The 13,126-nt window shown below is 42.4% G+C and overlaps 1 protein-coding gene across 1 annotated transcript in view; it reads right to left on the bottom strand.

Moving 5' to 3' along the window:
- cacna1c (calcium channel, voltage-dependent, L type, alpha 1C subunit) overlaps window positions 1-13,126 on the bottom strand; it is a gene marked incomplete at both ends in the record, with an annotated part of 164,460 nt that overhangs the window by 46,736 nt on the left and 104,598 nt on the right. Inside the window, 5 exons of the mRNA XM_079183765.1 lie at window positions 257-344; window positions 6,461-6,564; window positions 9,430-9,629; window positions 10,537-10,689; window positions 12,139-12,278. Of these exons, the coding sequence (XP_079039891.1) occupies window positions 257-344; window positions 6,461-6,564; window positions 9,430-9,629; window positions 10,537-10,689; window positions 12,139-12,278 (685 nt within the window). The remainder of the gene's footprint in view (window positions 1-256; window positions 345-6,460; window positions 6,565-9,429; window positions 9,630-10,536; window positions 10,690-12,138; window positions 12,279-13,126) is intronic.

The raw sequence follows: 13,126 nt of genomic DNA, 5'->3' as shown, positions 1-13,126 counted from the left end.
AGGTGCAACTACAACATCTTACTTATTTAAAATCGTATACTTGTCTCTTTGGTTTCCTCTTTTGTTGTAACTTCAGTCTCTCTGCTCTGCTTTCTATGCTAGCTGCCTTGAAATGGAGGTGTTTTTGACTTCTCTTTGACACTCATCTTAAATGTCAATCACCTTTTTTGAAAGCCTGGCAGTAATACACAGTGAATCTTCGTGGTGAAGAATCGTACAGCCTCTTTCAGAAGAGAGAACAGAGAGAACAGCCTACCTTGAGGTCCTCCTCCAGTTGCTGTTTTTCTCTGAGTTTCTGGAAGTCACCACGTGCCTTGGCCTTCTCTCTCTCCTTGGAAAACTCTCTGGGAGGAAGGGAGCAGGATGGAGGGATGGGAAGTAGACCGTGGGGGGAGGGGGGGGGAGGGGAGAGAAACCAGAAACAGAGAGGGGGGGGAAAAAGAATCTGAAAATCTAAACTGAAGAGCTGCAAAACTAATCATGTGACAATACAACATAGAACATTTTACAGTGCGTCAGGACAGGAAGGAGGGAAAACCTGCTAAAGAGAGGAAAAGAAAACAAATGTAAAGTGAAGAGAGAGAAGCTCTGCCCAGGAGAAAAAGGTGTTAGTATGCAAATACAGATGAAAGCACATCCGGGCAGACACCGGATTCACATCTCAATCTATCAAATTCATCCGGATATATCTGCAAGTGGCCAACAGATACATACGGTTCAAGTCAGTTCTGTATATGTGTTGGTTAACATGGTTGAGACTCCCCTACTGACTGACCACGTGACAAACGTTCAGCTAGAGGACCCGTCATACACTCTTACCATAGTAATAATTACATTGTATGGTGTTTTGTCCTATAATATATAGACCGAAAGTGATTTAGTCCAGATTATTTTGTAATTCATGCGGATTAGTCATCTAATTCTTGCTGTCCCAGGGCAACAGCGCCACAGGTGCTCCCGAGCCTGCTGGGAGTTGTAGTTTCTACAGTCCCACCGCCGGGTCTCCTGCCAGCTGCAAAATGTGCTCGGTACAAACCCCCGAGGGAGGGAGGGCGAGGGCATCCCTCACCAGCTGTGCCACCTCAGCTTGCTCTGGTCAAATTGGAGGAGAAGTGTGCTCTGCACCGGGGTCGCCCTGCGTCACTGAGCTCCTCACCTTTTGTCTGCCAGCTCACTCTTTCTGTCGCCACCCAGACGCTTTGGCCACAGGTCGGAATGAAGATATGCAGTCAAAGCGAGAGCTTTATTATCTTCTCATAAACTTTGCAATGTGTGTAAATGTAAAATTAACATGAATAAATCCATCTCATTTTCTAACACTCCTATAGTCAGTTATTATAGAGCGCTTTTTTTATTTATTACTTTATTCTTATTAATACAGTATGATGCCGGCTTTTTCAAGTTTCTCAGGATTTTGGAGGTGATATGGACAAAGGGAACTGAAGCGAAAATGATTTAAGACAACTAAAATCAACGTTAGGAGAGTGTGAAATATTAAAACGTTATGATGAAACCCGGTGAAATTACTTCCAGGTGTCAGGACAAAAGAAAGAGTTAAGGGACAGTTGATTTAACGCTGCACTTGGGGAAGGTTAAAGTCAGGTTGGAGCCAAATAATTCATTAGGATGAGAGCTGAGAGGAGCTGGGAGGCTTTGGGACCATTTGCAGCTAAAAAGCATACAAATCCACATCCGATGGTCTATTGACAAGTAAACTTTGCTCCCTGCGGTGGATATTTAGAATAAGGATATCAGTGGTCAGTAGAGTCCCCTGCTCTTGCAACTTCATACTTTCAAATAACAACGTCCAATTAATTGAGACTTTTTTGCAGCAACGGAAGTTTCAGACTCATCCGAAGGTTCATCTGATATTCTCAATCAGATTTTATGCAACTATTACATCGATTTAATCCAACTCCCAGGAGAGCAAGACCAGGATCCATAATGAAACTCTATAGATCGCCATGTGCCAATTTCATTGATTTTCACAGTCTATAGTCTGGAACAGAATACAAGAGAGAGACTGTTCATGGATGTGTGTGTGTGTGTGTGTGTGTGTGTGTGTGTGTGTGTGTGTGTGTGTGTGTGTGTGTGATATTTAGAGGAATGATGGTAAAGATCACACCTACAGACAGCTGACAAACACTCACACAGATCAATGGGCATTAGGATAAACTGCTACTGCCTCGCTAGTCAGAACATTAGCAGGAGACCCAATCCTTATTGATCCGTGTTCGTGTGTAATCTATGTGTGTGTGACTGCAAAACTCAGAGGAATCACTCTCAATTTTCCCATTCTCATCTCATTTTTCTGTCCTAAATTACCTTTGGATTCTCCTTTTTCCACTTCACTTTCTGTTCCTCTTCCTCTTCCACCCCTTCTCTTTCTCTCTAGCCCCATTCTTTATATTTACATTCAAATCCAGACAAACATGGTCACACCCGAATGTTTCTGTCTCAACGCCCGTCGCTCTCCTTCTTCCTGTTCAGCCATTAGTTAGTGTGCCAATCTGAGACCCGCACACACACTCCGCGGAGGAAGCAGTTGGTAAAAGGTCAGGCCGTGTAGTGTGTTGACAGCATCATTAGTCAGAAGTCAGACAAAGAGTCAGACAGCCAAACCCCCCCAAGCTGTTTGGACCAGATAGACCCCTATTATTTTTCCCCACAATGCTGCTGTCACATCACTGCTGGGTTTCAAGAGTCAGATTCGGGTCAGTCAGTCAGGGGTGAGACACTTCACTCCCCTAAACCTGTTCCCTACCCAAGGTCCTCGTGGACCTGAGGCCTGTGAAGAAACCGTCAAAACAAGTTGAGGATAAACCGACATGAAGGTTTTCACGCATTAGCTGTGATTCCTTATACAACAAATATTCAAAATTGTAATTAACTGGAAAGGTAAATTATAAAATGGATGTTGCCAATAATAATGATAAGCATTAAAAGGATAGTTTGGATTTGTTTGAAGTGGGGTTGTATGAAGTACTTATTTAGTCTATATTATATATACCCCCTTTGGTGAATCTAAATTAATCCTTTTAAATAAAACACCAACATTTTGAAGAGAGCTTCAGTTTTTAAAGTAGGTAAAGCGGTAAAAATATTCTAAATATATCGTACACTTAAACTGATATGTATTCTTTTAGGTGGGCCTTTCTTTTAGGTGACTAAAACACCTTTTGCTGCTCCCGTGCTGGTACTCCTATCTGTTACTCTAAGCTAGGGGCGCACCGACCGCCGCCTACTGTGTGTACCACACTGACTGTGGATAAGCTCCTCATACAACCGCACTTCAACAACCTCTACCTTTAAGACAAGGTCAAGCCTAACTTTTTAATGTGTTCCCAAAAAACTGAAAGCCGACTGCGAGCTGCAAAGCATTTGTCGATATCTTCACAGTGCTCACAAACACAGCTGTCATTTGGTAATATTAGGCCGTGTTTACTGGGAGCCTGAGTTTATACGGCTGGCTTACGGTTCTCCTTGTTTTAAATTGAGATGACGGCACTTTATGATAGTACGAGTGCTATTCTATGGAGGCAACGCTGTAGAGTTGTGAAGAGTGTGACTTTTTTGGTATAACCACTTTGAGAAGGAATATATAAATGGTCTCTATGGCAAACAATACCCATCTGTCCTGTTGAAGTGTCCTAGAGCCAGATGCTGGAGTACGATTTCACTACAGTCAGCGATAATGATAACTACTTACAATGTCTGTGCAGTTAAACTAGTTCAGATCTGTGAATCCACAATGTGAATGTCACCGCCAGGTTGCAATTTTCCTCGTGCCACATGTGCTGGTAATACTCCTCAAACTGTACCTCTACCAGTAATATTAAAAACACATCCCTGTCCATGATTTGTACACACTTGCTAAACTTAAACACCATCTACTATCAGAAGCAGAAAGTAGACAAAAAAACAAACAGCAAAGCTCTCTAAGAATGAAGGCATAAAGGAGAAAGAAAGAAGTTAGTCTCAAGTGACCTTTAACCTTGCCCTTACCCGCTCAATACCCCCAGAACCAAGTTTAGCACAAAGAAGGATCCGATGATGATTAAGGTGACAAAATACACCCAGGGCCACCTGTACCCTACTGCATCATTCACCTAGGTGGAGAGATGGAGGCATGGAGGAGTGGGACCAAGGAGAGGAGACAGGAAGGATGGAGGGAAGGAAGGAAGGAAGGTGGGAGGTGGATGGAAGGTAAAGATCGGAGGAAGGGAAAGGAAGGCAAGAGGAGGACATTGATTGAGTGGACAGGTAGGAAGGAGCAGTAAGGAAATGTTAGGGGAGAAGGGAGGAGGGGAAGAGGGAAGGGGTTAGATCCTTAGTGAAAGTTCCCAACAGATGGAGTTGTTTGCTTTTGCAAGATCCCTGCTGAGATTATGGTGCATTCATGGTATTAGTCAGTCACTTATCAGACCACATGGCAACGTATCTGACCAGCTGTGTGTAACTTGGAATTGAAGGTTACAAGTTTAAAAACAGTTTTAATTCAATTCAGTTCCACTCAAAGCAGCTCGTTTCAGGCTTAATCACTGTGGAGAGAAGACATTTTAGTAGGAACTTTAACAAACCGTGCAGCAAGACTCCCACGGATTGGACATCAGCACTGTCCTCAAAAGAATGACACTCTCTCTCTCTCTCATTATCTTTACGCTTTCAAAATAAATGGAATTTAATAATAAAAAGCCACGACAGTTAAGTCTTAGTTTGATGGTTGTTTTAATTTGAAGGTTGTAATTTTGAGGTGTAACTTATTATTACTATTATTGTCATTGTAGTGATCATACATTTCTTTTAAACTCTGATGATCTATGATTTTTTGGTAAGTGTAATGCTTTTATGAACACTTGCAAAAAGTTCTATTCCCTATTGAGTGCAGCCTTCCATCCTATCATTTACATTTTTAATGTTTCTTTCAGACTTCACTCTGTCCTCAGAATCACCTTTTTTGCCTCTTGTCTTTTCCCTGTTGTGCAAGGTTTTTTTTTAGGTTCCACCTCCACGACTGACCTGAGGGGTGAATTATTAATACCCCTGTGTGTCCCTACAGGCCGGGTGGTGCTTGTACTAAAACAGCGTGACTTGGTAGAGCGGGGTAAAGCAGCACCTAGATTGCCTGCTGGAGCAGCATTTATTGAAACCCCCCCCCCCCCCCCCCCCCCACAGAAATCACACACATCACGTGCCTCTACACAAATATGTACATACTGCACGTACACAAACAATGTACACAGATGCATGCTAATCTGCACGTGAGACAAACACGTATGTAAACCTAGACACGTGTATAAATACAAGATTAAATACAATCGGGTTTTTCTAGCAGGAAGAGCGTGTCTTAAAGCTGAGCCTGGACTGAACAAAGACTCCTAACTTGACGATGAGAAAGACGGACAAACACGAGAAAGCTGCTTGTTTGTGTAATTAAACAAAAAGAAGAGAGTCCAGCCCAGTCTGGATGAGTTGTGTACGCGCGTGTCCACCTGTCCGTCACAGACAGGTTGTGACGGCATGTGGCCCCTTGAGGTCAACTGACGTGAACATAACGGATGCTTCTTCAGTGTGTGTGTGTGTGTGTTTGTGTGTGTTTCTCTCGGGCTTGTGACGAAGGATTGATTCAGTGGAACAGAAAGGAGAGCGAGCGGGAGACTTTGTCTCAGTTTAGTGATCGTCAAGTTCCTCTCTCCTCATCTGTAGACGACGAAGACGTATAGCTCTACTTTTACTGCTGAACTAAGGCTGCTGCTATCACCCTCCTCTTATTTATTTTGTGTACCACTATACGCACCTCATTTGAACATTTTTGGGGCATTTTGTAAATTAGTAAACACTGTATGCCGATGTTTAGAACTTGATGCAATTTGTGCCGCGAGAGCGATCACTTGGTACAGAATGTCCACCTGTTGTGTGCGGATGCTCAAGCAGTAGCTCACCTTCAGCCTTTAGCACCGTTTTGTCTTTGCGACTTTTGTATTACTCCATGACGGTGTGTGTAGTAAGTGTACTTAAATGAAACGGTGATGGTGATGACTGGGATGACATTGATAAAGGCTGTTCAGTTTACTGAATGGGATTCTGGATATTTATATATTTATAAACTAAATGTTTCAAACTAAATGCTTCGGAATACAGTTTACGTCAAGTTATATTAAAGATAAGATGCATTTTCATATCAAACTAAGGAATTCTTACTTAAACAGATGAGGCCATAAAGTAATGACAGTAATAATACTATCAAGAATACACTTTTTTTTCCATTTGATTCCACTCTTCAGTGGTTCCCTGGATCCCTAAAAGTCAACCATAAGTTGCACTCTAGATGTCTGGTCCAGGGAGTCTTGTTGCCTGGTCATTTATCACATCTATAAAACACTATGTACAGCACAGCCACATCACAAACAAATACACAGACCAACATGTGTACACACATGACAACAGCACAACCTCTTACCCGCTCAACACCCCCAGAACGAGATTGAGAACGAAAAAGGAGCCGAAGATGACGAGAGAGACAAAATAGACCCATGGCAGCTCATAGCCCATAGCATCCTGCATCTGAGAGAGACAAGAGACATAGGAGAGAAGGAGACGGAGAGAAGAGGGGGGTTAACAGGGAGAGGGTTGGTGGGGAGGAGGAGAGAGGACAGATAAAGACGGGACGGGAGGAAGAGAGGAATGAGGACAATGGTGAAGGAAGACGAAAAGTGGGAGGAAAAGGTTTGATACGATTGACATCGAGAGAATAAAGAGGGGGGGGGGCCAGTGGAGGTCAAGGACAGAAAGAGTGTTATAGAGGGAAAAGAGCAGTGCATATTAAACAAGAGCAGTAGAAAGAGCTGGCGAAGCAAGAGTGGCGGTATCGTATGATTAAGTGTGTGTAGAAAGCCTTTCGCCTGCTTGTTGGAGAACGGGTACTTGATGCTCCACAAGTAAGAACACATGAAACAACACTGAACTGCTTTTGTAGCTCAATGACATTTCTTAGCTCTTTTTTTCAAAGTGTTGTGATGTTTACAAGGTTACACGATCCCTTAATTAAAGGGGCAGTGTGTACTGTGTAAGTAAGTATTGCAACCAACTGAGGTTATTGTACACAAAAGAAAACATAATTAATAATATCACATTCTATTTCTGCCAATAGATACGGAAATTAAACACGAGAAAATGTAAGAAAGCTCTTCTTGTTAAGGTGGAAGGGCCTTTACGAGAAATATTTAGATGCTGTGACTCTACAAGTGAAATCAACAAAGAGGACTTGTTGCAGGAAATTAATTTGCAGGGAAATATGCCACACACTCGTCTGGATATTGTATTAGGGATGTGTTGTGTGACCGTTATTAGGACTGATATGGGGATATAGTGTGGACAAGGTGAGGTCTGAGCAGTTCAGTATCCAGGTTTGTATTTCAGAAAAGTCTGATTATTAATCTGCACGTAAACAATTGACAACAATAAGAAAAAAGTTAGGAGCAAATGTTTTCCAGCTCCTTCAATTAAAGAGATTGTCCCTTTAACAAAAAGGGAGATAAGCAGAGGCGAGAGACAGGAAGTTCATTGCTACAAACAGCAGCAGGTGTTGGATGTCATTCATCAAATTTTCCCCAAAAATGTGAGAAAATGAAATCTATGTAAATTTCTGGCCCAAACTTAATGAAAGGCTTGGTGTTGTCTAAATGTTTTCCATAATGATTGATACCCCGAACAAATAGGTCCCATTCATTATAAAGACAGCTGGATACACAAGCGCTCTCACAACAAGTGAATTGTACGATTTAACAGTTGTGATGTTTTGTGTGTGTGTGTGTGTGTGTGTGCAGAAGGTTGCAGCAGACAGTGTGGTTGCAGGAGGGGTGAAGAGCTAGTAAGCTATCTGCTCCATGTGTATACATACACTCAGAGACAAACAACTCGCAGGCACACACACACACACGCACATCTGCTTGTATGTATAGTAAAATCCCAAACTCACACACGCACAAAATTGTGACAGTTACATGTCACAACTGAGAATAGGTCAGCTAACAATCAACCTTAACACCTTTACCAGGCTAACTGTTCATTCCGTTACCTGTGTGATCCTTAAGACGTTTACTAATCTATTAATTAATTCATAACTTTAGTATTGCTTGATAGCTAGCGAGTTTGTGCCTCTCATGTTTTATTCTCGTCACAGAGCTCATAATCTGTTCCTCTACAAGATAAATCATTGTTCATCTCAAATAAACCTAGAATGCAATTTTGACTTTTGGATTAGGAAATATAATCAAAACTCTAGACACAGGATACAAAATCTTTTCATGGTGCAGTGCACTGATTATTCTTTCATAGAGATGGACATAAGAGTCTTTTAGGGCTCTGGAAAATAAATAAATGGTCATAAATTCTTTAAGTGTTGTTCAGTGTGTTTGAATTTCAGAAAATTGCATGCTTCGCTCTGTGACCTGATTATAATGATAATACATAAGAAACAGAAATTGAGGCTATCAGATGAATAGAAATTTGCACGATTGTATTGTACTGTAGCAGTTAATGCAGACTTTCAGTTGGAAAGTGATGTAACTGCTACTCTTCTGAACCACATGAGTGCTTTGCAGTGGTGAGGCATTCCGTCAGTAACTGCCACGCTGCTGACTCTATATGCCATGAGTCTCATCGTGGCAAAGTTAGAGGACATCACAGGACAACCCTGGTTCATCTGAGAAATCACACGGGTACATGTTAATGGAATAAACAATATCATAATCTGTGTGTAAAGCCAGACCTCCGCCCAGAGGTCTAAATCAAATGCTTTCTCAGGAAGGCACATGTGGGAGTTTGATCGAACCTTCCCTAATATTGATTAACAGCACAGACTAATCAATTGGTATATTTAGCTGGACAGGGCTGCTGGCCATTTACTCAGGAAGGGATAGTTATTGTGTGTTCATAAGCCTTGTTGGCTATACGTGTGTGTGTGTGTGTGTGTGCGTGTGTGTCTCTGTGTGTGTGTGTGTGTCTCTGTGTGTGTGCGTTTTCACTTGACACAAGAATCAAGCATCAGGATTCTACACACGTTCCAAATGAATCAGTGCCTTCAATTACACAGTGTATTGTCTGCATCGATTCAGCCCGAGATATGAGCTAACACACACACACACACACACACACACACACACACACACACACACACACACACACACACACACACACACACAATCTGTCTCTCCCTTAGAGCAATCTGTGTGTTCATACCTGCCTTTCTGAAAGAAGTGTTTGTGTTATTGCTTTATATTCCTTTTTCAAAAGCACTCATGTGACACTGATGTTACAGATATACTAGAGTAGCTACACACACTAAGCAGTATGGCTCTCACTCCACACACACACACACACACACCCACACACACACACATTAAGACACTGTTGTGGTGTCCGGCTCACCCAGTACAGCACGTCCGTCCAGCCCTCCATGGTTATACACTGGAACACCGTCAGCATGGCAAAGGCAAAGTTGTCAAAGTTGGTGATGCCGTCGTTTGGGCCCTCCCATCCCACTTGGCACTCTGTTCCGTTGTGGTTACAGTGTCGACCGTAAGCTCCATCGGGAGCACACGGTGCCGGCTTTTCCTCTGCGATGGTGCCTGTGGCACATAGAGAGGAGGAAGAGAAAAACTGTTACAGTGTATCCTTCATATCTGTACTGATGATTCCACCGTGGGAGTTTAACGCCCATCCAGTCTTTAGACGTGGTCCAACAGTAAGTCACGTTACACGAGAATATGACCGGGACTCTTACTTCAGGAATGAGTATAAATCAACCCTCACTTTGCGATTCTACTACATATTTAGTACATCGAGAGACAATTCTACATCTCAAAGAAGGTTAAACAAAGGACACATCGGACTTTAACCAAACAGAGCAGCCATGAAAAATCAATGTGAAAAGGTGTTTTGTTAATTATACAAAATAAGCTCTCCAGGGGGATGCATAGGATAACAGAGTATCCCACCAGCACTTACCCCGTGCAAAGCTAATGCCTCTCATGAGACCTATAACATCCCCATAACAACACTTAAGTCCATTTATACCTAGGGCCCTTTACTGGAAATTGTTTCAATCATTTATGGCAGCTGCTGTTTCAATTACTGCCCAAATTATTCACACTCAGAAACATAAATGATGGTTTAAATAATTAATGGGGGTTATCGTATAAACTGATTAAGCTCTATTTTCTCCCTGCTCTGTCGGCTGACAGGTGATGTCTTACTGTCAGAGATGTATGCAGTGCTTTTACTGGTGAAAAAGGTTTGTTTGGTAGAGTATTCACCTGTGTGTCCGTCTCTGGAGTTGAAGTGAGAATATATGCTTACTGAAGCGTGCTTCAAATACTACCTGGGCATTGAGATAGCGGTGCGCGAGTGTATGTGCTTGATCATGCATGTAAGTATTTGCACATGTGCATCAGTGCGCACTAGTCTAGATATTCTCTCGACGCGAATGTGTGCTCGTGTGTGTGTGTGTGTGTGTGTGTGTGTGTGTGCGTGTACCTGTGTGCTCGTGAGAGCAGGTCTTGTGCATCTTGCCCATGAAGAGCTCCAGGCCAATGATGGCATAGATGATGATGACGAAGAGGACCAGCAGGGCGATATGGAGCAGAGGAACCATGGCTTTGATTATGGAGTTCAACACTACCTGTAAACCTGCAGCACACACACACACACACACACACACACACAGAGGAACTGCTGAGAACACACAACGGGTGGACAGAAAACTAGAAAAGAAAAAGAGTATTGAAACTAATGTAAATGATGAAAGACTTTTTGTTGTATAAAAGCACTGGTAGTACATCATATAGCAGAATAGTAACAGTTCATCAGCATGTGAGCACTCAAACGGACTATTGTATTTGCTCTAAAGCTTTATTAATCTTCCTGCATGTGATCATTCACTCAGAGAAAGCGCCTTCTATGAGTTTCTGAGAAACACGGTAGTGATAAAACTGAACTTGTTTGACACAAACGTTCCAGTTAATTCACTGAATGCTTTGATGGACAAATGCTCAGAACACTGCATACTAATAACTCACAACACAGGGATAGGATTGCATTCATTTAAGGAGGCTTATCAGTATGAAACTCCGTTTTTTCAATTCGAAAAAAAATGTATAAATAAACTCCTTATCAGATTACTTAATTTCACGTTGATAAAAACAGTTCAGCTTGATTTTTTACTCATCAAGAATTCACTTAAAGTGTGTTTGCACGCAGCTGTAACCTTTGACATAGATACATTTGTGCAGAACTATAGTACATTGTTCTGAGACAACAATAAAGATATGTCTATCACCAATTGAATTGTTATTAAAAAGGACTTTTGTGCAATTATTCGCACATAATTTGATGAAGACATGAATGCAAACCCCACAGTAAGTAGCATAAATGACTGAGGAATACTTGGAACGGTTCTGGCGTCTAGAACACAAATCATTTTAACAAAATGTTGGTAAATTCTATTGCACATAAAGCAGCATTGGCACGGGGAGCCTTTAAAAAAAGATACAAGTCCGTCAGTCAGTGTGCTAATCAGCTAGCAAACATGCAGCTGATCAGTTGCCATGATACAGATTCAACACAGTGCAGTAATGTTGGCCAGGGATCAAACTAAACACTGTGCACTGCAGCAGCGCTCGCAGTTTAGAACCAAACGACAAGAGTGTGGGATTTTCACCGCCATGTTGTGCATTTGCCTGATATTGTAATTACAAGAGGTGTCTCTCACACACACACACACACACACACACACACACAAAGCCTTCTTCCACGATATCCGATCCTCCTGGCCTGTTGTATTATTGATTTCTGTAGTCGCTAACACAGACGGGCTGAAGGACAACTCATCTACCGCTCATACCGTCTGAGTATCTGACAAGAGGACTCTTTGTGTGAGCATGTGTATTACGTGTCACTGCGAATGTATGTGTGGCCATCGAGTGGCAATATCAGCTCCAATCTGCCGCTCGTTTCTGCCCCGCCTCACCCAATCACCGTTCACACCTGATCCTCAGCGCCTCGTTTTCTGGCGCTCTCTTTTCTTTTCTGCCTTTCTTTCACCCGGTCTGTCTTTCTTCCGCGGCTCTCAGTACTTACTGGGTACTCCGGAGACCAGTCTGAGGGGTCTGAGTACTCTGAACGCCCTTAGAGCCTTGACATCGAAGCCCGCCGCCTTCCCTCCAATAGGAGTGCCCCCGTCAACCTTGGTGGCCTGCTCCAAGATCGCACTGAATAACCTGCAAGACAGAAAGTAATGACTTCAATAACCAATCATCCTCAGTTTGACGTCCTATTTCCATAAACCAGAGAATATCTGAGATGAAAACAATAAAAGAGATGCAGATTATATTACAGAGTGATGGATCTCTGCAGTTGCTGTCATTATGGCCTTATTTTCTATTTCCTCTGCTGTCACTGACTGCTGTCAATACCAACCTGAAGCATCTACATCATCTTTATCATCATTTATGAAACAGTGACGTAAGTGGAGACGTCAACCCGGTTTGGGGACCAACATTTTAAGGGAATGGTGAAGACGTATGCGCTGTTTTACAATCATATGTGCTTCCTGGAAACAGCACAACAGTAGAAAATAAAAAAACAGCTTCATTAGGTTGCTCTCCAACACAACAATGGAAAGTGTTTCATCTGTTCCCTCTCTCTTTCACAGATAAGGAAATGTGAGACACTCGGCTTTAATGATTTGACAGCCAGCTCAACAGAACACTGTGCATGTCTGGACTGAAGAGAGATGTCTCCAAAATGTGTTTGTAAGTGAGTGTGTGCTCACAGCACATTGACACATATTTACATTTTGCCATGTGATGTTACACAACCTTTCCCCGTCTCTCTGCTGCAATATCTGGTACTTAAAGCAGGGAAGAAATGCACAATAATGTAAATGGTCATCCTTTACGCTGTAGCTATTTGTTAGTGGTTAGCTTCTTCCACTGTATGTATGTGGACACTTCTGTCCATTTGCATTTTGGGTCTGGTCTGGCGCTCGTTTCCAGGCCCCTTAGTTGTAATTCTAATCTTCAATAAAAGGGCTAAACAAGTTTTCATGCTGTTGCCTTTTGTTGAC

Source organism: Pholis gunnellus (genome assembly GCF_910591455.1).
Source record: "Pholis gunnellus genome assembly, chromosome: 22".
Lineage (NCBI taxonomy): Eukaryota > Metazoa > Chordata > Actinopteri > Perciformes > Pholidae > Pholis > Pholis gunnellus.
Note: the sequence above shows the minus strand (reverse complement) of the source record. Positions and strands in the feature narration are given on the sequence as shown.